Source organism: Haliotis cracherodii, unplaced genomic scaffold, assembly GCF_022045235.1.
Source record: "Haliotis cracherodii isolate W230 unplaced genomic scaffold, xgHalCrac1.p SCAF_21, whole genome shotgun sequence".
Classification (NCBI taxonomy): Eukaryota; Metazoa; Mollusca; class Gastropoda; order Lepetellida; family Haliotidae; genus Haliotis; species Haliotis cracherodii.
This window is the reverse complement of record NW_027266277.1, coordinates 9,199,089-9,226,941: the sequence shown is the minus strand read 5'-3', so window position 1 is coordinate 9,226,941 and position 27,853 is coordinate 9,199,089. Positions and strand designations below refer to the sequence as shown.

Genomic DNA, 27,853 nt, shown 5'->3' with positions numbered 1-27,853 from the left:
AAGAGTCTTAAGTTATGTAAAAATTAACATGTATTCTCATCGTAAATAAAATTTAAAACACAAGCGATTTTTAACCCAAAATGGCAGTGGTGTTAACCTCATATGACCTTGACATTAGATCTGTCTAATCTATCGACAAACCCTGGTTCACTGACAATGGGTAACTGTCTGTCTGTCAATAAATAATAATTGTCAACTGCATATACTGAAAATAGCTACCTGAACTACACGTTCTGTGTTCAAAGTTCGACCTCATATATCGTCACGTTTGACGTCGCTTATGACAGTAATGCCAACGCGTGTCACTACACACTGATACACCGGAGAATATATATCGGAATGTGGTCTCTGGATAAACTACTAACATAGGACGCGGACAAAGTATTGCCTTAACGTTTCCGATTATATGTCTTGTTTACAAGTTCCCAGACTACGACCGAGACAAGTTGAACAAGTCCGATGTTTCTTCTATCGCTGGGTTTTAAGTTGTGAGTCTTCAACATAGGTGATACAGCTAGGCTCAGTGTTCTAGCTCCGTTATGTTGGGTTGTATTGACAGCCGAGTCATGACAAAATGAGTTTGAAGAGGGTGGTTCAACTTTCGAGCAGCTGGGGCTAAACTCGGACAATAGACTTTGGTATAATACTTCATAGTGTAGCGCTAACTGTCAAGGTTTAAACAAACGACATGCTTTGCTGGTTGTCAAGCTCGTGTATGAAGTTAGACTTTAAGCGGATCGTGCCACAGACGGGGACAACTATCTTACAACTTTTCCTCCCCAAGTGTCAAGAAGAGTTGAGGGAATCACCACAACCAGCCACTGTAACCGAGACAATAGGGCTAGATTGACGGCGCGACAATTTGCGCACGCGCCGCTACCCCACGTGCAATACCACTGAGCGTGCCTCCGATGGAAAGGGGCGGAGCTTAGTAGGAGGGCCACAACACATAGGGTAGCTCGCTGAAATCTAGTCAGAACACTGGTCTCACTCGGTGCACGTGGTAACAGTTTAAGCAGAGGGGAAAAACTTGTTCATTCTTACGGAGTATCATATTTTCATGGAGACTATTGCAGTTATGTTGCTTAGTTTCGTGGGATAAAGTTGTTGACAGCTCGGAAAGTAGCGAGGAGGATTTTACCATTGTTTAATACATCCTCTTATAGTATGTGATAGCCAAGATATGAGGAATAGTAGTTGGTGTATTTTCAGTTGGATGTATCAAACAGGATCAACAAGTTCGGATTATCAGCTGATCGCTTGTCAATTTCACCTTGTGTCACTCATCTGACGTCTGAAATCAACATCTAGGAGACGGCTGAGAGCTTCAAGCAATGAACAAGGACACGCTATTTCATTTCTTTGTTGGAGTCATATCCATAGTAATCGTTATAAGACTGTCAGAGGGCGTCCGCTGGCTGTAAGTATATTGATTTTTAATCTAGAATGTTTTACTTATATTCAATGATGACGTGAAATTTTACTGCCTGTGATTGTTTAATACTAAGACATGATATTCAGCCTTTACACTGTCAACCTTTATTCGTATTATCCATTTTAAAGAGCGACCACACTTATTAGTGTTAACTTGTACCGGTTTATAAAAATGAAGTTTTTAAGTGATTCGTGATACCGATAGGAAAATGTTCTAGGTTTTAATGGTATTTATTTCGATTTTTTATGAACACATGCCGTACAGGTGCGTGTTGTATTGCGTTTGTTTATCTTAAACGAGCTATATATTATACATCTGTAGATTTTATCATGTAAACATTTTCGTATTTCTAAAATATATGTTACAAACCGTTCCAAAATAATTTCATCCTTCGTCTGTTCTGAACCAAATGCATTACCACGATCTAAACACAGTGATGTGTATATCTGAAATAGCAACCGACGTCGAAAGTGATCGTGAAACTTGCAAATATTGAAGCCATTTACTGCGTGCCTATCTATAAACACATTAGATAATGATATCAACCATCCCTGCATACACACATCTCGTGATCCATTACAATTAATGTTATATCTTGATAACCTTTATCATACACTCAAAAGTTGGAAAAAGTACGCACGTAGTTTTGACATTTTAAAAAGATCCTAAATGGTGGTCCATGACCCTATGAAGTATACATGCGATCAAAGAGCATATTTCATGAAATTGACACATGTATATGTCAGCTTGTCCATGTCATAAAGTGAAATCGACCAACAGAATATAAAACCCACACTAAACCAGCATGTACATCCTTGACATATCGTGAAACTATCCCGAGAAACATTAATCACAACCCCGAGATTAAACTCTCAGCGTAGTAGAGGTGTAAACTTGTTGAAAAGATATACTTTTTTAAAAGTAAGAAAAAGTAAGGTTTATCGTCTTGGGTTATCAAACGTGACACAACCATAAATAAACAAAGGGGAGGAACTGAAAGGGGGTGAGCGTAATTTGACTCCGCCGCTTGTAGTCGGAACTGGTTTTATGTGCAGCGCATGTCAAAGAGTTGATGTTATCATCCTCTCTTGGATGTAATATGCTTAATCGCAAGTAGACCTGTCACATCAGATGACGGGGTGCACATTTCAGCCGACATAGACAAGGAGATTTTTTTATCATTCGTTCATTCGTTCATTCATTCATTCATTCATTCATTCATTCATTCATTCATTCATTCATTCGACATCAACTACTTAACAGAACAATAGCAACTCCTAATTAGACAACACCTGAACACATTAGGGGAGGAATGAGTTATTCCATCACCAATTGGGTAATTAGACCTAGTTGCTAGCAGTCTACACAAGTTCAATAGTCGGCGGATTGTCTGCTTGCTATAGAGTTATGACAGCTCAAAGGATTAACGCACCTTTTCGTTTTCGAGTCAAGATAGAGTATTCATAAAAACTACACGGTATGACAGTTAATTTTGTCTGCATGACAAGAAGGAGATTTACACAAGATTGAGTGTCTATTACATCGCATTCCTTCCAGTGGGCTGGAGACTTATATTGCTTAAATGACACGTTGTTTAAGACGAAATCAATTATATGTCTCAATTAGTGATAAGGTTGTTAGTGTATCACATCCATGGGAATCGATAATCTTCGCGTGTGAAGGTGTGGTATGTTTGGTGAGTAAATACAGTACCAAGCAGGTCTGAAAAATGTTGGAATATTTGTGGAATTGTTGTGTGTATGAACAGTTCCTGGTCACGGGGGTCTATAAATGAAACTTACACTCATCTAAGACACACAACTGCATTTATTGACCAAAGTTATCTTATTTTAGCAGCTGCTCTTAGAAATTCAACATCTAATTCCAAAAAGGTTAGATACAAGATTCGCTTCGGATAAGTGCCTCTCGTTTTTGTATTATTTATAAGTTTGTACAGGAAACGTCAATCAACGCATACAGCAAAACTAGTTGTTAGCATGATCGTGTCAGTGGCTGTTTCGCGTGCATATCCCTCGGATCACACTTATTTGTTTCATCCACGTCTTTGATCTAATGACATTGGGCAACGATCTTTATTTACTTTTGATCTATCAAGAAAAAAATTTGGGCCGCTTCAGATAGACGAAATAATTTAATTCAGGGTGCAGACACAACACGTCGAAGTCATGGCGATCTGGAGGATGAGTGGCATGTGCTATTCACATCAATTAGTCGTGAGAGTCACGTGCTGTAATCTATTTCACTTTGAGTGAATCACGTCGAATTGTCAGAGGAAGGGGCTAAATTAGGTAGGGGTGGGTGTCTAGAGTAATGAGGGTGGGAAGAATTCCTGTAATGTCTCATCTTGTGTGGGCAGGGGCGCGTTTGGGTGGGGTTTGGGGGAAGAGGAAAGGACGTTATGAAAGGTTTGTAAACATTTCTGGAAGAAAACGTGAATACAAGTTGGTTTCATTCATTTCCACTAAATCTTATTTTGATCACGCAAATGTCAAAACCTGTCTAAAAGACACCCACTATGATTAATCACGTGGATAGTTATTGACACGGGAATTTGGCCTAAAATGTCAGTTTAAACTTCGTTTACTCTAGGTCAGGAAACACTGTCATGATAAATAGGAGAACACTCATCAACCAACACGCAAATACTGTTTCCACTGAAATCTAACAAAGCTAACGAACTGAAGACACTCCAGAGGAAGTTGGAACACATCGCCGAAATGTACATCGTTGCTTGATATATACAACATGTCTGTTTCATTGTCTGTCAAGTCTATATCCGACGCTGCTAACTCTTTCAAGCTTGTCTTTTCCTGATGTGGAAATTCGGTTTCCAACCCGAACACACGTGCGCGCTCTAATTAAAAGGCACCATACTTCTTCAGCAAATGGATAACTAATTTTCAGTTTTGTCTCGTTATTATTCAATTTACAATTTACGTATAAGGAGGTTGATCTTAGTATTTGTTTCTCCCTGCGCCGACATTGGCCAACACCAGGTAATTAGCATCGAAAGGGGGGGAAGTATTAAACCCAAGAACCCAATGTATTTAGTTCAGATGTACTTATGTACGACTTTCATCACATTTAAATATTTTGATTTAATATATTATTTATGTATCTATTTATTACGAACCAATGCAAACCTTGCGTTGAATCTTTTTAAAGAAGATTTTTTGCAAAATGTATTTCTCCGCATATTTTGCATTTCTGAAGGGGATTTTCACCATTTGTGTCAAACACGTTCTCAGCAGTACACACACGGAAGGTTATCAAGTGCATGTTGATGTAGTTTATCGTCCCTATTCCTGTATTAATACAAGATTATTAAGTTCAAATCCTCGAACAAATAAAGCCACAATGCCCCCTTTAACTAAACCTCGACAGACACTGGGAGTTGGGAAAACGACTATCCGCCAAACAGAGCTCAATGTGTCTGATCCGTTTTATCTTGCTATTTACTCTTCCCACAGCGGGAACGTGAAGACCACCCCCATCTTACGACAACGACCTCTCCGGATAATTCCAGACCAATCCATAATCGTTATTTGACCTGTTCGTTTTCCGTCGTTATTCCATTTTCTATTTTATAGTAAGCGGATCCGGTTTAAATAAGTGAACATGTAACTGAGACACGTATATATGCGCCTTTTGAAAACGATTCAATAAATTCAAACAACTTATTTGAAAAAAATGTATAATAAATTTTAAAGGGTGGGAGGGTACACGTTTCAGGTATACTTGAGGCACGAGTTACCCCCATTCGATATATATATATATATATATGTTCAATTAGACATAAGTGCATTGCCTAATACGTTCACCACACTTTGAAGTGCGATTCTTAATGTACCCAGGTAAGGGAAATATGTTAATTGACATTTATCTGACAAGTACATCTTCACATCGACGTCGATATCACATTACATCACACAGACAACAGACGGACCGTGTCAATGTAACCCATCTATTTCATAAAGGCCCGAGAGCGGTACCTGTACTATCACACTCGTTATTTTCCCAAGATACTAAGTGGTCTACAAATGTCAAATAACCATTTTGCAATAAACACGATTGCAACTTAGCTGTCTCTCGCATTCCCGATAATTCACACATACGTAAGAAATTGACATATTCTACATACTTGACGTCTTGCTGTATTGGGGAAATGGTTTGTTTATGGTTATTGCTGTGTGCAGTCTGTCTTTGTGTACGTGTATATTATTACACGCGTGTTAATAGAATTACGTAAACAGGACAAGTGTTAACATACTTCCTTCAAGTGTCTACCATTCACTGTAATTAACATGCAAATGATGACATCGTTTATGGTTGATAGGCACTTGAGGCGACCACATATCTATTGTTGAGAAATATATCGTAAACAATATGACATACCTTAAGGAAATATATCGTAAACAATATGACATACCTTAAGGAAATATATCGTAAACAATATGACATACCTTAAGGAAATATATCGTAAATAATATGACATACCTTAAGGAAATATATTTTGAAACGAAAGAGATAGTTTGCAAGAACGAGAACATGTTTTCATTATTTTCATTCATTGTATTTTTCGTGTTAATCAGGACAATGTTCTTTGTAGACAATGCAACGGTCTCTTCTGTCCAACCGAAAAATTAGTTTAAAAATATATATTACATATAAAATACTATTTAGTTTCTCACAATAAAAGTACAGAGTGTATATACATGTACTCTTCTTCTCAAGTTTTACTCGAAGTGCTTTCTCTTCTTGCTCGCGAGCTTCTGTGCCTGTTGTCGATTTCATGGCCCTGTTCCACCTTAGAAAACGTGAGGAAAGGTACAAGTGAAATTTACGATAACATGCTAGTCGCTGACCTACACATGGAAATAGCCACACGACTCCCATCAAGTCAAATTCTGGCGGAGGTGTTTACTAGCTTCTCGGTGGCAGAGCTCCTTCTCGACAGGGTTAAGAGTCACTGGCGCTGACACTAAAGCATTTCGCTTATTATTACGCTCGGTGTTAACTAACTCATGTGTAGAAAATTTCGGAGGACGTGAAATTATTTCCAAAATTAGAAGAATGTTAAGTATGTTGTTGCGCCGCGAACAAGTAAATATCATACGTTGGTCAACACAGACTTAAGTCAGTTGCCTAGAAAGGGGAATAATAATTCAAATGATACATCGATATGGACTAATTTTCCTATATATTTTGGTCCAATGAATGTTTTAATTTTCCACAGAAATGGTGAAATGTTTACCGCCTAAGGAGATTTGTATGAAACTAAGGCAAATAGTTTGCGGTTACATTGACGACAATCGCGTTACACACCCGGAATTATGGGATTCAAGGGGACACAGTCTTTAATCATTCCCGCAACGCATGATAATGCAACAATGCTTCCAAAGCGTGCAATACCGCGAAATAAAGATAGTTTAGTCAGCGACGACGCATGTTCAGAATGTTTAAGATATTCTCCAACTCATGACAAAGCATTCTGGTACTGGTCGGTGTCGCTGTTTGTGATATGAGGGCTTAGATGTTATCCACGGTTGTTGCGAATTAGGAATTGACCCGACAGAACCCTCACACAAAGCCCAACGTCCATCCCAGGAACGCTATACTACCATGCTTAAGCATATATCTCCGGGCGCCCAAAGGGTTTCACTGTTAGCACAAGGATTATCTGCTAGAAATTATGAGTGACAGTTTGAAACGTGTTACATTTGGATCTTGAGGACAAAGGGTTATAGATAAAATAATCCAAATTGTCGTTTTGTTTATGTGAAATATGTATCCTTATAATCCACAATCATACATCATAAATCTTGAAATCTAATGAATATTCCCAATACATTGTGTTTACTGGTTATAGATTTAAGAAGAGTATCTCCCAGGAAAATCCCCATTATACAAACTATTGTCTTAGCGGCAGTTTGGCCCAGACTGTACACTAATGTAATCTTCTCATCCAAAGATTCATTAAGGCGTTTATACACAGCAACAAATTGAACTGTATTTCCAGAGTTATCTATGTTTCATAAACATATAAGCGTTCATGCAAATACGATTTACAAATTTGTCAACTACACCATCCATTACGAGGTGTTATCATTCGCTCGCTGTAAAATAATCACGTCTGCCTCTCCTTTGCCTTGAGTTAAAACCTTCAAGCTTTATCCATAAAAGTTTGTCTTCTTTTAGCATAAATTTGAATATCTGTATACAGTTATAGGGAAACTTTTGAACAAATATTGAGAAAGAAGCATTTCATCGACTCGAGAAGTAAGATGCAGATGCAATGTCGGATACAGCATCGATAATGTTCCCATAAATTAGTCATGCGCAGTGCTCCTTTGTTTTGGGTTGGGCAATGGTTGGAGGGTGTTTAAGGCTGAAAGCTTGGGTTAAGTAGGTTTGGATTATAATGGCCGTGTCGAGAGCACTGATATCCACTTTGCAAGACAGTCGAGTAGATAGAACAGGCACTATATAACGCAGGGCCTCGAGCGATTGGAGGGCGTTTGCTTGAGGGTAGTGTGGCATGAATGGAAGGCATGTTGCTGAGATGGACCCCCTCCTTACCCTCTTAAATGTTTGTATATCAAAGTGTGCGGATCCTTTTACGCCTGGAGTTGGCCCGAGAATTATCTGTTCTTGTAGACGTCATCTGCTGTATCTACGTAATAGCATTTGTCGCACGTGTAGTGAAGAGTACAATGAATAAGAATTGACAGAGTTGATTGATGTGTTCGTTGTCTATATGTGATTTATTCACGTTGCAAACCGTTCGACTTTAAAACACCCGTGTAGCCTTTATCAGTCATCATAATTGCTACCAAACCCCCAAACATGCCAATATTGTAAGTGATATTGACGAGGCCTAGGCTGCACACGCTAATCTACACACCCCGTTTCACACGTGGTAAAACAGACTATGTCTGTACCATTTATTGTGATCTATAATTAAGAGAAAACCATGTCATGCAATGCTTATCGACTGCAGCCAGACCCATTTTCCGCCGCTATGTACATGTACCTGTCCTAACTGACAGCAATGTACATATAATGGGAATGTACATCTTTGAAACTGATCCGCAAACTGCAGATACAATCTCCACTGTATTTCTTCCTCTGCTAAACGCCTATCATATGCTTTCTGTTATACGAGCGATGGAACTGGAAGTGGGACGAAACTCACATCAAAGGGCTCGGCTAGACCGAATAACAGCGAACAGAGGCAGCGAGCCCTGATGCCTGTATTTCTGAGTCTGCTAAACGGAAAAGAGCCGTGTGTGTTAAATAACTTTCTGGTATCTCCGTATATCGCTTTGTTTGTCGAAATGAACGTGTGTTTAATAGAATCACTTTGACGTCTAGGTGTGTCCCGAGTGGGAGCGTAATGAACCTAATTGTCTGGTCTGTGTTGATTCATGTGCACAATTCTTAACGGTTAATTTTCTCTTGGAGTATTGATCGAGTCACATCGGCATCATCTGCATCCTTCTCCTCATCATCATCTTGTCATGAATAGGACGATAAACTACATGCTACAAGGATGTGGATTTGGATATACACAACTTATTCAGGCAAATGGTACCGACACAATACGTCTCATGTCTGATATGGTGATGTCGCTTCCATTATGGTGACGTCATAATGACCCAGTCTCACGTCATCAAAGATGACGTCATGATTGAACATACGATAATGATTTGACTTCCTTTTCAGTGCCCTGATGTCTTCGACAACAACAATACAGAATGAAGAAAGTTGTGACTCTTTAGCTGGACTAGTAAAAAGACAAAAGAAACTTTGCAAACGAAATGTTGAACTTATGGAAAGTGTGAAAGTTGGAGCAAAGCGCGCCATAGAAGAATGTCAGTTTCAGTTTCAAAACCGACGCTGGAACTGCTCAACAACAGACTCTAAAAGACTCTTTGGGAATGTTATTTTAAAACAAGGTAATGTAACAAAATGACATTATTCATTCAACAATGGAAATATATGATGCATTATATGATACGACAATCGTGCCTGTTTGTTGATAGTTATCAAGAGAGATAAATCGAAACATATGTGTCAGTTAGAAACTAAAGTTACTTTGACGGGTGGCATACGAACGGTTTGATTATCATATAATAACAGTAGGTTATGGCTAACTATCGATTCTTCTAGTGTTGGTTAGTGTAGTGCCTGATTGGGAGGGATTCACATGATTAAAACAGGGCTAGCGTCTCTTTGTGCTTGCCCTGCTCCGTGCAGCGCAATTATCCAGTATCAGATAGAAGCGGGACCTTGTTAAATAGGCTGCGCTACAATCTCACGATGTTGTGAGCTATCTATGAAATTCGGATAAGTGTTACGGCCTAATTTCAAACGGATCTGATGCTATCTGGCTGGTGTCATAGACTTAATGTCTGTCGATGCATAAATGGACAATTGGTTGACTTATTCATGTAGTTTAGAAGCAATTAATACAAAACTAAAGTGAGAAATGTAAACTATTTTCCATCTTAAGCAAGCAATAAAAATTGCGAAGGAAGGAATGCTTGTCCCCGCCTTGCTTTTCCTCGTTACTGCTAATCTAGGAAAACCTCTTTCAAATGAGAACCGACATGGATTGGTTCTACACAAATTCCGAGTAGGCTCCCGTCTGATATTAACGATAACGCCGACAGCAAAAGAGCTGTTGTCATTGAAAAATTGCACTGTTGCGATAGCCCATCACTTCCGGATCCAGAATTAACAGGATTAAACAATAAAATAAGACCTACTTAAAAATTTATTTTCACCAATTTATGGCACGTGCACCTGTGTTAGTTTCGGTGTCATTTAAGGCGGTATTACGATTGCTGTAAACTGTAACTGCCCGTTTTGTGTGGTTAACATAATTCAGAGAAAACGAGAGTTTTTTCAGATTACATAGTATCATGACCGTTGGGTTGCATGGCGGGATCTAACAAGGCTGGTGTAGAATGACGTATCGTATAGACATTGTAGTCATATGGTCTTAAACAGACGACATTTTCAAACACCGGAGGATTTACACGACTAATAATTGAATTAAGGTGATTCACGTATCAGTAGGGTTCATTAAGTAGATAACTCCCAACTTGCATGACCTTGAATTATCAATTAGGCTTCCAAGACTACCGCCCATTTTCTTGCTCATTGCATGGAAAACCAAAGAAGGGTAATGCCCTAGTTTCATTGTCGCGACGTTTCCTTTAGAGTGCAAAGGACACATTGTTTCAGTAAATAATGTATTTATGTTTGTTTTCTTTTATATAGATATTTAAAATATTTCGCCAAACACATCGCAGTTACTAATTGGAAGCAACGTTTACGAATTTATAAAATTAGTGTGTTTTTTAATGAACATTTTCTGGCTTGACATTATCATATTTTGAATTATTCATTTTTACAGATTTCCCGGAAATGTCTTTGAATGTCTTAGGAATTGAAAACCTAATTTTATACTTCAGGCACGAGGGAAGCAGCATTTGTACACGCAATATCGTCGGCCGGGGTAGCGCACGCCGTGACACGTGCATGCAGTAGTGGTCAGTTGCAGAAATGTGGATGTGACCGGACAGTGAGGGGTAGAAGCCCGGATGGGTTTGAGTGGTCAGGGTGTTCTCATAATATTGCCTATGGAACGGCTTTCTCTAAAGCTTTCGTGGACGCAAGAGAGAAGGGCAAGAAACGCAAGCAGAAAAACCCAGCACGTGCACTCATGAATCTCCATAACAACGAGGCCGGAAGAAGGGTAAGTAGATATTTGCGCGTGCGCAGTTTGGTAGAAGAATATCTTCACGAAAATGTTATATATCTCAGTTTTAGGCTTTTAGAAAGAGATAATAAACACTTGAAACAAGATTAATAGCAAAAGATAATAGCACCATGGCCTTAACCTTTGGTTGGCTTCCAGACATGGACACGTGTAGCCATCATAGGAGGGTTGGATAACATGAATATGCATGAATCATTAACCAGTGAAGTAGATGTTTCAACATGAGAGAGTTTTGGGGGCTCAAGTGAGGGTTTTTTCCCAACTGTATTTTTGTAATCAGTGCCTTGTTCCTTGAAAACAATAATGACACATGGATGTGTAGTTCCGATCTGACGAACACCAAGGGCAACAGATATATTTAACAAATGTTCTCTATTGTACACAAGAGAAATTACAAATGCAACTCATTATTGTGGGAAAGTAGAGAAACATGAGGTTGAGACTTTAGAGCGTGCTTCAGCGAGAATCTCGTTTTGTCACGTTTATGACCCATACAAGGGGAACTAGGCGAGATTTGCGTTGTCTGTTGAATGAAAAATAGGAGCTTTGCCGTGCTATTGTGGGGAGCTAGGGGTTTAATGCCTCACCAGTGGTTGTAGACGGGGGTCCCGAGCGCTGTGGGGCATGGCGTTCTCGCCACGAACTCTGTTTGGTACTGTTAAATATACAACGTCAACCGATACAACTGGCCGAACCTCGACTAACAGTTTATAACTAACAGTTTAAAACTAAAAAAAATAACTTTGTTACACAAGAACAGTACAAAAATATATATCGAGGATGACAGTTTATGAGAGTATATTTTTTTCCTGGAATACGCCAGATTACGTAGTCACTGTGATATGTGTATGAAATATGATTTTTATCAAGTCAGACAGTGGGATAAGGCGTATAACTTCAGAACTCGTTCTGCCAAGTAATGTACACGTGGTGGGTGTTTACGTCACAATGAATTGAACGTCACCAGACTTAACTAAGTAGAAATCGCGCTCTGGTTTTATCTGATTATTAAAGTAATTGGTAACAGCCGTAGCTTCATTGTTCGAGTAAATTCCTTAAGAGCACAACAATTGTATCTACAAGCATATTTGTCTACATTTGTCAACATCTAACAAAGGATCGACATTGAGAAATTCATTCGGCGGCACTCAGTTGTTGAAACAAAAACTCGCACTCGCGCAATGTGAACAATAGAGTGGGAAATAAATTACTCTCTCCAAAGATTGGTGTCTGAAGTTTAAGACAACACCGGGATACACATACACACAGAGCGTTCACATCGCTAGACAGACACCCGATTCGGCAATTACGGCCTTAAGATTGTTGTTTTATTGAGGTGTTTCACGTAGACAGTTCAATGCTGTTTCCCCGGCGTTGACACTCTAGAGTCTCTGATAAGTCAACAGCGGGGTGATTGGTGTTACCTGTCCGGCCTACCTGTAAGTTAGCACCTTGAAAGGTGAAGTGTCGCCCAACAGACAGATTGATATGTCGATAACTGAGAAAGCCATCAGTTGATGACCAGGACAGTCCGACATCTTGATACGTGAGGTAATTTACTAGGCTACCCTTGACCAATGACATTGTCAATTACACTACACCTGTGTTAGATTGCAATACGTCAATCAAACGGTGTGCGACTTCCTGCCCAACGGGGCTTGTTGGAAGTATTGTAGTTAAGATATATGATGTACACAGAGCCTTACTCCATTGATATACACACGCTATGTATTTCAGTATATCCTGTGAAGTTACTTAAAGGTAAATACCAAACGCTGTAAAAACGTACACTTTGCAGGTCCGAAAAAAAACATTTCATGGGAAAAACATAGAAGGGCGGAAATTCGAATTAACAGTTTCGCGTAAGACAACCGTAAAGTCGAATTTAGGGAAAATGAAAAAAAGATATTTAATGTTGGGGGATCACTGTTCGATTTGCAATTTTTCTATAAACTCTATAGCCAGGCTGATAGGACGTTTTACCGATACCACGTGACGGGGCTTTTATCCAAATACATGAATCCAGCGATGGTACTTTTATGTAAGTGTTGGAATGTTGGTATACTGAAAATGGCAAGACGTGCATGTTCGTCACGGGCAACATTTCCGACCCTTTGTTCCCGTTGTTGAAAAATATCTGCAGGCTTGACACGCGAGCAGGGAGGGGGACGAGATCCAACCTTCACAGAATTCCCTGTCTGTCGACACTTGATTGTTGCCCTTCCGTTTAGAGTTACCTCCCTTGGCGTCGAGAAGCATGCTATCCGTTCCGACTTGTTGACACGAGGATGATAACATCCATTTAAAAATGCTTTCAGGGCTATAATGCCAATGAGAGCAATTTGCACATCTGCAGTGCATAGTTTACATGCTGTATGTACACACCGTGTCCCCAAGTCATGTTTAGAAATGCCTGAAGCTCAGATCGACACGTTTTTCACCGTTAAGTACGTCTAAGAACCCGAACGCAATGTGAGTCCAGTTACCTTCCCGTCAAGAGTTCACCCACTGCATTTTGACTACCTACAAAAGACGAAATTGTATTCACATATATCGAGATAACAGAGGCCAGATATTTCTAACATACCCTCCTTTGCGTTTAAAGAAAAAAAAACCATATACAATTACACGATTAAACAATGAAGGGAGTTGGGACACTGTTTTAAGTGAAAGTACTCCTGTTTTATTGTCTGTGTCGAGCCTTCAGCGCACGACACACGTCATTTCAGCCTATGTTTACGGCTCTACGAGTGTCAACCGAGTCGCCAATCGAAGCTGGTCGTGCCGTTCAAGTGTCTAAACACGAGTTAATTTGTTTGGTGATATCCTTGAAGAGAGGATTACCTCCTCAACAGACCCGATTAGCCAGACTATCTAAAAATGATAGCGTGGTTCGGTGCGCGGAACGCTGTCACGCAGGCTCTTGCGGTATCCGGCGGGTACAATTAACGGGAGTGATAAGTTTCAAATGCTTTAAGACGCAAGATCCTGCGAGGGTGGTATTCGGAGGAAAGTCTCGCACGTCTAGCTACCAGACTATCTACGTGACCCCTGTCTGTGCACCTCCACCTGAGAGGGGCAATATAATTGTGCATCTACGTGACCCCTGTCTGTGCACCTCTACCCGAGAGGGGCAACCTAACTGTGCATCTACGTGACCCCTGTCTGTGCACCTCCACCTGAGAGGGGCAACCTAACTGTGCATCTACCCTCTGTCTCCGCACCAATATGGAGAAGTGGTACACATACACACCAGCTCATGTTAATATGGAGAAGTGGTACACATAGAGACCAGCCCATGTTAATATGGAGAAGTGGTACACATAGAGACCAGCCCATGTTAATATGGAGAAGTGGTACACATACAGACCAGCCCATGTTAATATGGAGAAGTGGTACACATACAGACCAGCCCATGTTAATATGGAGAAGTGGTACACATACAGACCAGCTCATGTTAATATGGAGAAGTGGTACACATACAGACCAGCCCATGTTAATATGCTAAGGTCGTTTCCAACCTGCATTCACATTATGCACGTTTCGGCTTGAACGAGTTTCAACACAATTTGGCATTTTTAGATTATAAACTTCTCTTTATCTGGCGCAATATCCCAACTCCCGGGCACTTTGATCTGGGGGTAATTTGTATGAAGTGTATAGCGTTTATCCCGGATATACTCACTTAACATGACCAAATCTGTGAGACACAGGGGTATCGCATTCATAGTGCCAGGCACAATTGCTTTGAGTTTTCGCTTGTCAGCTATTGTGATAATATCACCAGCGAATTTCGTTTGGCGCATCAATGAAATTCTTTCTATGACTGCTTATTTGTCAAACAATTTACAAACAATGAATTTCTTACTGTAATTGATGTTTGATTGTATTACAGACTGTTTCTATGAACGATAAGTCATGTGAGTTTATCTATTATGGCTTCTTTGAAGGACAAAATATTTTATTATATTCATCAAATAAAGATAATTACAGATGTTACATCTTCAAATAGTCTAGAATAAGTAAACATACGATTTTATTTCCAAGTTAAAGCCATTACATGAATCTAGAAATGCATTTCATGTTCATTCACTTATTTGAAACATTTATATTTATTGTTCTATTCTGAATAATTGTTTTCTGTATCGAAACATGGGATTAAGTTCATTCATTTAAAATGCAGCATTTTAAGAGATGAGCTTGCCAATTAATCTATCCCATTATCCCCCGATACAATCTGTCTGTTTTGAACAGTGTTAAGTTACCATTCCGCGGATGGTTAGGGTATTTCGCAGTCTTTGTATTCTATCCATCATTTGCCGTTGACATATATGTAAATAGCCCACAGAAGTCTTGGCTTCCTCTCAGAAGCCGGGAACTAGCCCCTTGAGCATTCGAGTGCAGCGTGTAGTTAGACACCAAGGTGTGCGTTACATTATCAGTACTTTTGCGTTTCAAAAATCTATTTTTTAAATGATTATAAATTTATTTTATATTCCCTGTGTCTGTTTCTAACCAAATGCTACTCGAAATATTACATATTCGGGATAGTTGATTTTTGTGAGGAACAGATAAACCTTTTTCAATGATTTTGTTTGAGTTTTTATTCAAACGAAAGGGAATTTTAAGAGCTTTCAAACGAATTACCACATGTGGTGTTTATTTTTTCAAAATTAAGAAAATAAAAAGTCGGTTCAAAAACATTGATGAAAGTTTGGGTTAAACTGTAGCAGATTCTCCTACAAAGGTAATGCATCTCTGATGCCATGAGCTACTGGCTGGCACAAATAACGCTAGGTCTCCCACCTTCACTCGCGTGTCAAGCCCGCCCGCTGTTTGTTTATATACGTAAAGGATACAACTCCACAAGAATATAGGCACGTTCCACAGTGTCTCACGGGAAGCTTTAGGAAACGGAGACGTTTCGCAGACAAAAGCTTTTCCTTTACGCTGTCTTCATATCTATTTTCAGTAGAATTGTTCACCTCAGTCTTTTGTGGAAATTGTCACTTTTTCTCATTATGTTTACATTTGCTTTGGGATAGTTTCTGTGTTAAATGGCATTTTATTTATTTGCACGTTGGGGTACGACTTATCGTGTTTAGGTGGGGTAAAGATCTTTTTATAAGTGTGATTCACCTCTGGACGATATTTACATCGATTTTCTTTCAAAGACAGATCCTTAAATGTAAACACTGGTCTAAATAGGGGATTAGCCAGATATGGCAGAACCTTCAGTCTAAATCCGGCAACACCCTTCAAAGGACTTCTCAATCTGTGTAATCATCATTGTCAATGTGTAAAAATGTGAAATTTCAAATATTGCGTGAAGGCTTGTTTCATGGCACGTTCAACTCACGTCGTAACACATCACACGGTGCAATATGGACGTCAATCCCGCGAATTATAATGTGTGTACACAAGTAATTACATGGATGTTTATTTACGAAAATATATTTACTTTTTACCAAACGGATGTAAATAAAACCATCACAGTAGCGATTCGCAGTTGCTACTTCAGTTGAGGTAAATAAATGTTTACAACCATTCTCACATTCTCTACATCTTGCTTCCATTAACCAATACCTTCGACAAACGAGCGCAGATTCGGTCTCGCTGGTTCGTGTGTATGACCAAAGTGATGCGTTTTGTTAAAGTGATATGCACCGCGAATGAGACGCAGGTAACACGTGTGTTTGTATACATCTGACTAACCCAAACCTCTAGCTGTCAGCGCTGTTCACTTATCTCTACCCTATAGAAATAAAGAAAAACTTCTTATGTTTTATTAAGCAAAATGATAGCTTTTAAAATTATCCTTAACACTGTTAGCGTGTACATATCTCCAACCAAAACGCATACTATTTTCCTTGCCTCTATTCACAATGTATGACATGTGTGGTATGTTTATACTATGGACGCGTACAAGTTGATAATGGCATACACAATGTAGGGATGCTCAATATGTCATTCTCCACATGAATCTTCTTGCGTGTTCTTGTGTGGTGTAACAGTAGGCCCAGACAACGCGTTTATGTGTTACCACCAGCTTATTATTTAAGAAAACAAAATATTAACTTTGATGAACGTCACGATAGTTTTAACTGATATCGGGATACCCCCTCTCTTTATCACAACAACCACCTTACCGTACTAAGTGAGTCACGATAAGCCACGCTCCCCCTCCCTCCCCGGCCACTGATGCGCAGATGCAACATGAGGCTTGGTACAGACACCACCTGTATTCCATGCCATCACTACCCCCCTAAACATTTCCCATTGAGCCCCCTCACCCCCTAGCCCAACTCCAGGCTCCCTATCTGCGAGTATCACCACCCCCGGGCCGGTTCGAATAGCATACCCACAAAGATATCGACTTCAGTATGTAAATAGCCTCTGGATTTAACCTCTGTTAATTAGCAGTGCGGATCTCTAGCAAGGGCAACAATCTCGACCACCCACTGCTGATACTGTACAATCCCCAAACAAATACTTCTTCCAGTTTTATTAAGTCGTTAAATTTATCTGACGCACCATTATCCTTTTGATACGAGCTTTTTAAAACATATACCATCTTTTGAAAGTCATTAGGGGACAGCAGTAACCTTGTTCCAATCTTTTTGCATACAACTTGCTGATAGGAACATTGTGGGTGTGTTGACTCTGGTGGTGTGTAAAACAGTTCTAATAATTTACATGTTCATCCATTTAACCCTAATTATTTTCGCACGGCCTTTACTCTGCAAGTGACCAATGGAAGGACTTAGCGATAGTGGCACACACTCTTTGATGTGTCAGTCACTACAGAAAACAAGTACACACATCTTAGTAAATGATGGAGCAACAGAATCGTCTTGACATCCTCTTACTCCAGCGTGCGCACCTCGAAGATATACGACGTTCCGTCATACTCACTGACAACCAGAGATGAACGGTTCAAGATATAGAGGATGTACATGTGTATATATAGCATCACATTTCAGGATGTAATTCTCCCTTTTATCGACAATGTGAACATCTAAAACTAAGTTTCGTTTATGCTCAATATCACGTGACATGAAGTGTTTTAATGATGTAACCGCGCATGCTTCAGCACAGAATGAAAGGATATTTTTTTAAATGTTCGTTTTGGAAAGAAAATATCGTGTAGTAAATTTTTATCCTGCGCGAAACAGAAACCCACAGCGGCCATAAATTCTCACTGCACATTTTATTCAATCATGATCGCTTTTGCATATGAAATTCTCGTAAATTCTTTTAACCCTGCACTTGAACATATCTGATCACTTGGTGTGACTGCTTTTCAGAACTATTTTACTGATCCGGATTAAGCCCGCGTCTAAAAATAGTTCCCTTGGGGTTAGACCACCAGGGTAGTGTGAGGGGTGGGGGTCCCTCGTAACACTTGGGGCAGTTTGGCCTGCTTTGAAATAACAAATTTATTGGCACCCAAGACGGCGTGATCAATCGAAGAAAGACTAAGGACTATGTACGGTTGAGCAAAGAGGCGGAAACGCGGAGCAATAAATGTAGTTTGATGTGTGATTCATCCGCCACCTAGAGAACGTCAACCGTTCTTGCAAATCCCACTTTTAATTTTCATTGTCGTAAAAATATGTCGTAAAGTTTGACGGAGACGAAAATCTTTCTCATCTCGCAAACGCCTCTTTCGCCATGCGCTCCGCCTATTTGATTTTAATCCCGTGAAAGAATAAAATGTTTTAGCCGGAAAATTCGATTCTGTGTAATAAACTGCGCGTCAGGGAGAATTTATTCTCTAAACAAATGATCTGCACAACCATTGATTGCTTTGAAACATGTCCAACATCAAGGCTGAAATGTGTTGATGCAACTTGGGGCGTAGAAAACATTGAAAGGGATCGTCGGTACATTCGAAATATTAAGTATAATATTCTTACACGATTATTTCATATGATGGTTATGTAAATAATTTGCCACTTTTATGACAAACGATTTAATCGATATGAAAAGAATGTCGTCAGGATGTCTAAAGCAAAGACCACAAATGGGCCAAATTACCCAAATTTCTTACTGAAGACCCACTTTAGAAAGTACACCAACTTTTTCAACCTAGCTGTTGTCCATTCTCTATGCGAGTTTCCCCGGGCAAAATGTACCTGATTAGGCTAAGATGTTGTCGGAACTCGTAAAATATGTCCTCATTAGTAAACAGGGAACATTGTCTGCTAGTTAAAATTGTCTTTATTAGTAAAGCAGACACGCTATCAGCGATACAGCAGAAAAAACGATGCAATTAACGTTTGCATAATTGGAGTCCTTTATAGAAGCACAAGGTATCGCCATATCACTGAAATGACACATTCGATATATCTTAAAGTCGCTCAGATAACATAATGTTACAAATGGCAAGTTTACGTCATGTTTATTCTTGTATTTATACAAAATTCACAGTTTATGTGAAATATATACAACTAGCCTGCAGAAATATCCTGTATCACTTTTGACAAATTGCGAAAATATGCGGAATGAAAGAGTTCTGAAGTTTAACATTCACACTGCATATTTGTAAGAGGTTGTACATTTCACTTCCCGGATCAATGTCAAAAGTGTTTTAAAAACTGGGACACCTAGCGTCATGATGGCGTTAGGTTTAACTGACAGCAGTCATTTGGTACCATTCTGTGAAAATTTATCAAGTCTCGCCATCCAACATGGAGGTTGCGTTAATCTCGATGTACGAGACATGACGAGATGACACGAGATGACACAAGGTCAGTGAAGTCACGAATCCAGTGTACTCCAAGCCATCACAAAGTGTCTAGCTCTTAACTTCATGTGTATTTTCAGTATATTTAATTAAAGTGTATCGTGTTTTATCAGAACCAGTCGTTCACCTCACACAGACACTTAAAAACTAAATCAGACATTTCTATGCTATTTTGAAACCCACTGCACCAAATGACATTTTATCAACTTTGAAGTACAATGTCTTTTTATTGAAGTTATTTTACACAAATGACACCGTAAACGTCGTGGTTGATATACATCATGCTATACGTTTCGTTGTACTTGACTGATTAATGTCATATTTAACGTTAAAATATATGATGAAACACATCAACTATGCTTGTATATTTCACGTCGTGGCAACGAGTGTCTAACGTTTCCCTGTTATCGGAAGTCTATTCTTTGCATCCAGACTCGAAGTAACATAGCTTAGTGTAGTCATCTGGCAGAATAATCAACGTTCACAAGTCATTAAAAGTCTCAAATGTTGGCCATGGTGGCAGAGACGCTATGGTTATACCATCTGAAATTCCTTTCTTCACGTTCTTGCTTGAAGTATCCTGAAACAGCAAGGTCTGGAGCGTCCAACTACATTTCTCGTTATGTCAATCAAAACCAACGTTTCTTTAAAAGAGGAAAATTTGGTTTGAGGGCTCGTCTCAAAAGTATTTTATCATTTTGTAGGTTACTATATACTAGTATTTAAAACGGCGATTAGTTCCTCCCTGACGTGTTCATGTCAATGTGTGCTATTGGTAACGACGAGTGCTATTTTGGATCAGTTCCGGTTATTACCTAAGCGACACCATCCCTATAAACGTAATTAGTTTAATGCCAGATTCACAACTTTTGTATATATCTACATGTAAAACTGACACGCTTGACGTAGACGTAACATTGGGAAGGAATAGTGGTGTTAGCACTAAACGCCAGCCTCGGCAAGTACACATACATCCAAAATGCATTGCCACTGCTACAAAGCAAATATTCAAACTCTCTTCAAAGACTCAATTCAATATAAAGAATAAACAAAGCATATTACGCACGTGAAGAATACACCGATCATGCCATCCGACATAGCAGGGGAACGCGGGTCGCTGGTGCTTAGTTTATATTAGCGGACAGCGTCTCTGTAGACGTTTGCTATAAGTAGAGCTCCATTATGCCTATAGACTGGCGCCAAAAGAAATTATTCTGAGATTTCAAACGCATGTCACAAACCTTTGCAAACACCACTCCATGTATAAATGTAACTTCTGTCTTTGTTTAAGCTCTATAATATGTGCGTGCGTGTGCGTGTGTGTGCGTGTGCGTGTGTGTATGGTAGGGGTGGAAACGATGGGGGAGAGCAATCTGAACATACAAAAGTTTGTATAGCATAATGAGAGAACATTACTGTGTTATGTCAATATTACATTAGGTCAGAAATTGTCTTGTCGGAATGTCAATCCCTCAGAGAGTTCATGGGTGTATTAACCTGTCTTGCTATTCGTCTTTAATCTTGAAGAGGCATTTTAAAGAGTTCAGTAGCGATTGTTTGCCTTTCCATTTCCATGAGCAATAAAACGGTCGAGACAGATTAATCAAATTAATACAGGTAGACTTGACAGTATCACATTTCGATAAGATAGACTCACATTATCTAATGTCTATACAACGTTACCACTACGTGTGTCAGCCCGGGTACAATGCCTGTCAAACCCAGGTCAAAATTAAGTCAATACAGTGCCAACGATCCCGTTATATTCCAGCTGTTCTTTCAACATACATAAAATTGACGACGCGTGCGTTATCTAAACCGTGACGAAATTATCTTTCCTTTGAACATTCAGATACATCCGCAAATCATGATGTCAGTAAGTCACTCAAAGTGTGCTTTCTTTCTTTACCTATGTCATCTTCTCTTCAGAGAGGAACTCGGGTATAAACCTACTAATTAATTCGTTGACTGGTTTATTATCCCCCTGGCATCTCAACTGTGTACCTTATTTCACTTGACATGGTTAATGATGTTTTGGTCTGTTCCTATCTTGGACGCGGGATACATTGTCTGGGTGTTCCAGCACATAAAAGACTGACAAAGCAACAATTCCAAACTCTAGGTAGCTCTCAGCAAGAATTTCGACAACTACACACTGGCTCATCGTAAACTGGATTTTTTATGCCGGGGTGACATTTTTATGGTGTTCTAAAGGTGGCCCAAGCATTGAAAATCTGTCGGTTATTAGGGACGATTAAATCTCGATTCCTGGAGAAAAAACTACAGACTTGTGTCCAATGTCCCATGAAGGATGTAAGAGGCTTTTGTCAATGCAAATCTCCATTTAAAGAAGCGCCGTTTACCATGGTCCTGTGGTATTTCACGAGGCTTCACCGCTCCCCACATTCCAAGGTAAATTATACAGCTTGTATATGCCAGTCCATATAAAACGAAATGGGTTGTTTAAAATAAGAAATATTTGAAAATTGTGTATACTTTACATCACAAAACGAAGCATAAGAAGAACACATTTTTTAGAAATTTGGTTTGGCTATGCATGCATTCATGGAATAACTCATCGAAAAAACTGGGTACATTACGTGCACGTTTTATGATAGATTATATACATCAATGTTTCATCATCCATTTTCTCCAACTATTTCAATCAATCAAATTCGTACATTCATAACGAATGCTGTTTCTTTTTCTTTGAAATCCTTCCACATTCCACCGAGTGACACACAAAAGCCTTTGTCAAGTCAACTCTCTCAAAATGTACATACTTGCAAAACAGACGTGGTTTCTCAAACCATTACACTAAAGATTGGCGAGCTCTGAATGAATTCCTGCACTGAAAAAAGACCTTGGATTAACAAACGTGAAATAAATAAAACATCTCCACAATGAATCTCAATGACAACCGTTGTACAAACATTATCGGTGGCCGAGAAAAATATTGTAAATACTGAAAATAATGGGTGTTTGGTTGTATAGGAAGCATGTGAATGGAGAACCTCGTACAAGGGTCTTATTTCGGATCTCGATGGCGGACTTATATCTCCAGCAAGGGTGGAGAGGCGTGACAGATCGACACATATTCTTCCGCTACGGTGATATGTTCATGTAGAGAGAAATTAAACCGTATATGTAAACATAACAGTTCTACCAATCCCAGTCTAATCATTCGAAAGCCAGGCCAGGATTCCATAATGGAGTCAGCCAGAATCTTCGGTTACTATGCATCAAGGAATTTGAAAGTGATGAACCCGTTATACAAACACTATGGCATTAGTAATACATGATAACGATACCCCAGTGACATCATGACTGGTTGCTAGGTAACGATGTGACGTAATTTGATGATAATTACTGACTGGTTCCACCTGTTACTGTTAACCAATCGCCTCGATGACTTTCATAACCGCGGAACGACGTAGTAAAACTGCCTCTTTAACTCTAATTACGCGCAATTAGACCCAGGTAGCTATAATCCCTTTGTCTGTGGGTTATATCCCGGAGTAGTATAAAGAATCTCCGCTCATAAATTATGTCACTGATGACAATGATAGCTATGTTTTCAGTCGTGTACATGATGTTTTGCACGGTTGTTAATTTCTCCGAATCGGTTGTTAGGGGACCACATACTTCAGACACGGTAATAAACAATCACAGGCTCGCGAAGTATTAATGTCACCGAGGATTGAACCTTCGGCTATTCCTCAAGGTCTGACTTTTTATAGCCAGCTATGGTTCTTATTATTTGGCTCGAATCGTATTTTTACACTTTAATGGATTCAACAGAAGAAAATCTTTATGACAGCCGACCATGTCGCTATAACAAAGAGATATCATACCAACAATATTGATGCGTACCACCACCCAGTGTGATTGATGTACGTCGTTATTTACCATCCACTGAAAGCTTAGCACAAACTCCGTTCACAGTTGACCTATCTGATTTGGGAAATCTAATCGAACATGCCACTACACTCAAAGTTTTACGAAAACGTGAGATAAAAGCAGCTCGTTACTGTTGAGATAGTGTTTGTATCAGTACAACAATTCCTTTATCACCGCTGCCAATTGCTGACAGTTTTATTATTCGACAGAGAGCGGCAAATTTCTCGACAATTAAACACTGGTCTGTTTGTTTGCCTCAACTCTCTCGGGTCAGGTTTCGGAGTTAACACGTTTACGATTATGATAAAAGGATGTGTTCTACAGATGAAGTTTTCATGACAAATGCTGCTTGGTATATTTTGTTTACATTTCATCCGTTTATCCCAGTGAGAGTATATGCAGGAATTGGAAGTTAAGACGTCGTTACTTTCAAATTTGACACGTGTCATTCTCAGTGATTACAAAATTTAAGGTGCACATGTGAAACCAACATGTGACAACTGAGAGTTGTGAATATCTGCTCAATCTAAGCAACAGCTTTTGTAAACAGTTGTTTTTGTGGGCACATCTGTTACATAAGACAGTGGACATCTGTGGCTTGTAAATGTACATCACAGTGACATTTCCTGTCAATCAAAAATTGTGCACGTGCAATGTACAACTCCCACGTGTTGAGGACCAGATGTTTCCTACAAGTAACTTAAAAGAGACCCTACAGTAAAAGTGACACTGCGATCACGTACATGTATGTCAGGTATACGGTAATTGAAACAGATATACACGAAATTAAGAACCAATCAATTCTACCGTTTAAACCAATAAACGTTTCCCAAAATAAGATTACTTTTATATTAAAATAAGAGGATAAATCTGTCTGTTACCTAACACTGCCCGTTGCTATAAAATACAACCCTTACCACAAATAATATGCTGGAGTTAAATAATCACAAACACCACCATGACAATATAATACAAACTGTAGCAGCTGTTAAGTCAACTCTAGTCGCCTGGAGTTTGATACACTAATATTTGTCGTTAATCGACCAAAAAAACTAACTTACTCGCGTAATGTTTATTACATACTTTAAGTATAATTTGGTTTCCAGGAATTATAGTGTAGTACAAATTTCCGATTTAGTCATGCAAGGACAATGACAGGCCGTCGGCTAGTGGGAGAATAGAAGCCGTTGTCATAACATAACGCGTGTGCGGTCCTATAGCTTGGATATCATTGACTGCATCAAATTCCTGGAGTCATTTTCGTCCCTTCTGATAGCTCAGGGGTAAACCCCATAAAAAGGATGAACGTACAAATTTGACAGAGATGTTATTTCGACTTTACGACTTTCGTGAAAGGTGTAATCAATGGTGCCGCTCGTAAAGCCAAATGGCCACACAGATTTGAACTCGGACGTGGTATGCATTTCATGGCTGGACTGGTTCCCGGGACAATAATTCTTCGTCTGGGGTGTAAAATTCAGACAGGGACACATACCTAATGAGATGGCCTCTCGCGAAAGGAGGCTAAATGGTCGTCAATATTTATCGTTCCTCTATCTGATGTTGACAAGGAATGTTATTGGTGACCGCCGTGTCGCCAGTGTACTTAGTCGTAGTTAGAAATCTTTTGTCTGCCAAATTTGAAACGAAATGATTATAGAAACGTAGGAATAAAGAAAGAAGTATCGGCCCCATCACCTTAGTTGATGTATATTATGTCAGAAAATCGTCAAATATTTCATTATGTCTGTCATGACCTGGATTGATATGTTTAAATTTATTTAACGATTTTGTATTACTGGTTATTTATGATATTTCTTGTTATTTCAGGCAATTGAAGACTTTATGAAGGTAGAATGCAAGTGCCACGGAGTATCCGGATCCTGCGAAACCAAAACTTGTTGGAAAGCGATGCCATCGTTCCGCGAAGTAGGACGCATTCTCAAGGAGAAGTTCGACGGCGCCACGGAGGTTCGCCATTTGGTGACAGGAACTAGGGGTGACCTCGTACCTCTCAACGATCAGTTCAAGCCACACACAGAAGCGGACCTGGTTTACATGGCCGGGTCCCCGGACTTTTGTGAGCCTGACAAAAGGACTGGGTCACTTGGAACCCACGGGCGAATTTGCAACAAGACCTCAAAAGCTATAGACGGCTGTGAGCTGATGTGCTGTGGTCGAGGTTATACCACTATTAAAAAGACTGTTGTAGAACGGTGCATGTGCAAATTTCATTGGTGCTGCTATGTGAAATGTAAAAAATGTGAGCGAGATGTGGATGTACACATATGTAACTGAGTTCAAGGTCAGAACCACAAACAAGGTCAAGGTCAACAATGACATCAAAGTATATTTGGACATCTCAAGACGCCAGCAGACACCTTGAGAGCAACAATATCATACTCATGCTCGAAGCTGAAATGGACAGTTATCTGTGTTGGCGATGCAACTGTTATGTACATCGACTCGCGAGGTAGCGTTCGCGGCACCAATTCTCAAAACAGGAAATTGAACAACACAAACCAAGATGTATGTAATTTTAACCCCAAAGTGTTTCTGTATTGACTAGAAGTCACATTTTCCTAGAAGTCCATACCTAGAACGATCTGCTTCTGTGTTTGCACCAGAAGTAATATTTCTGACTGTCTGGAGAAGATGCATGTACATACCTGTACGTTATGAATACAGTTGACACATCGACCCTATGGTGGGGTTCAAAGACAATGAAGACAAAGGCATTGCCAGACGTTTGTACAAAGTTGCAATATGATATGTAAATTAGACGTCATGCTTTATTTATTTATAAGAATTGTTGTATGTATATTTTAGAGTTTTAGGCAACCCCACACAGGTGTCGTGTGAACACTGTACTAGAATGCTCATTCACCCAAGCGTATACCATGAATCGAATTTAACCACATCAAGATATCAGATTGTAGATATCGACCGGGCTGGTGCAAATGTTTTTAGAACGTCCTTCACTATATGCTTTTGTTGGAAGTATTGGTGAGTTGTTATAAGAAGCCAAACCCTAGAACCGTACACATCACCAACCGTCGGTATACGTAGCCCCGGGTACACCCTTCGTAAACTTCATCCTTCACCCCTGGTCATGTATCTCCACAGACCCTCCCTACCCCACCCTGTCTCTCTACAGCGTCCACACCCACCACAGGCCATGTCCAAGAAGCACCCAGCATATGCACCCGGAGTCCTGTAAACTTGTCTGTATCTATACTTCAGTGTAGCATCCCATCTTCCCTGACGTTAAGTATTTATCGTGAGAGTATTTTGACAAAATCTGTACAGCCCCACCCCATCCCCAGCCACCATTATCTCGCGATCCATAGAATTCCTTCTGTGCTGAAATCCTATAAATGATAAACATTGTTCACGATGAATTTGATGTAGATATCATTGTATGCCCTCCAATGTGATATCAGTTTGCTGGCAGGCAATATTCATGTCATCGACCACGATGAACTGTGTGATATGTGCGTCCTCGTCAGCGTCATGTGGCTACAATGTTTAGTTTGTATGTAGGATAAAATCGGGTATGTGTTTTTATTGAAAAATAGTGCTTTGTATTTATGTGTCAACTCCACGTGATTTTGTACATGTCCATGTGTTGTCTGTTTGTAGTATTAAGTATACATACAGCATTTACAACATGCAATGTAAACCTCCGAATCATCATGTCAATATATAAATCGACTTCATATTTATAGTAATTTCAATCATAATGCAGAAGAATAGGATCAATATACTTTGATGCAAATTATTTCAAAATTGTATTCAGCAGCGGTGTTGCAACACAGTGGAGTGTGTTAAGTAGTGGTGTACATAATAGTATATATCAGTCACGGCAGTGTACATATGTATGTAAGTATAGACTATAGAAAGGGGACTCGAAATTCTGTGTAAAATATATGTAAAATGCGAAGATTTTATAAAGCTA

At 39.5% G+C, this 27,853-nt stretch overlaps 1 protein-coding gene across 1 annotated transcript; it reads left to right on the top strand.

The window, feature by feature from the left end:
* The first annotated feature begins 961 nt into the window (after positions 1-961).
* Positions 962-27,831, top strand: LOC139470724 (protein Wnt-4-like). The gene is made up of 4 exons (XM_071252989.1): positions 962-1,420; positions 9,182-9,414; positions 10,939-11,222; positions 25,726-27,831. The coding sequence occupies exons 1-4, from the start codon at positions 1,335-1,337 to the stop codon at positions 26,191-26,193; spliced, it is 1,071 nt and encodes a 356-aa protein (XP_071109090.1). The 5' UTR covers positions 962-1,334; the 3' UTR covers positions 26,194-27,831.
* The last annotated feature ends 22 nt before the right edge of the window (positions 27,832-27,853 follow it).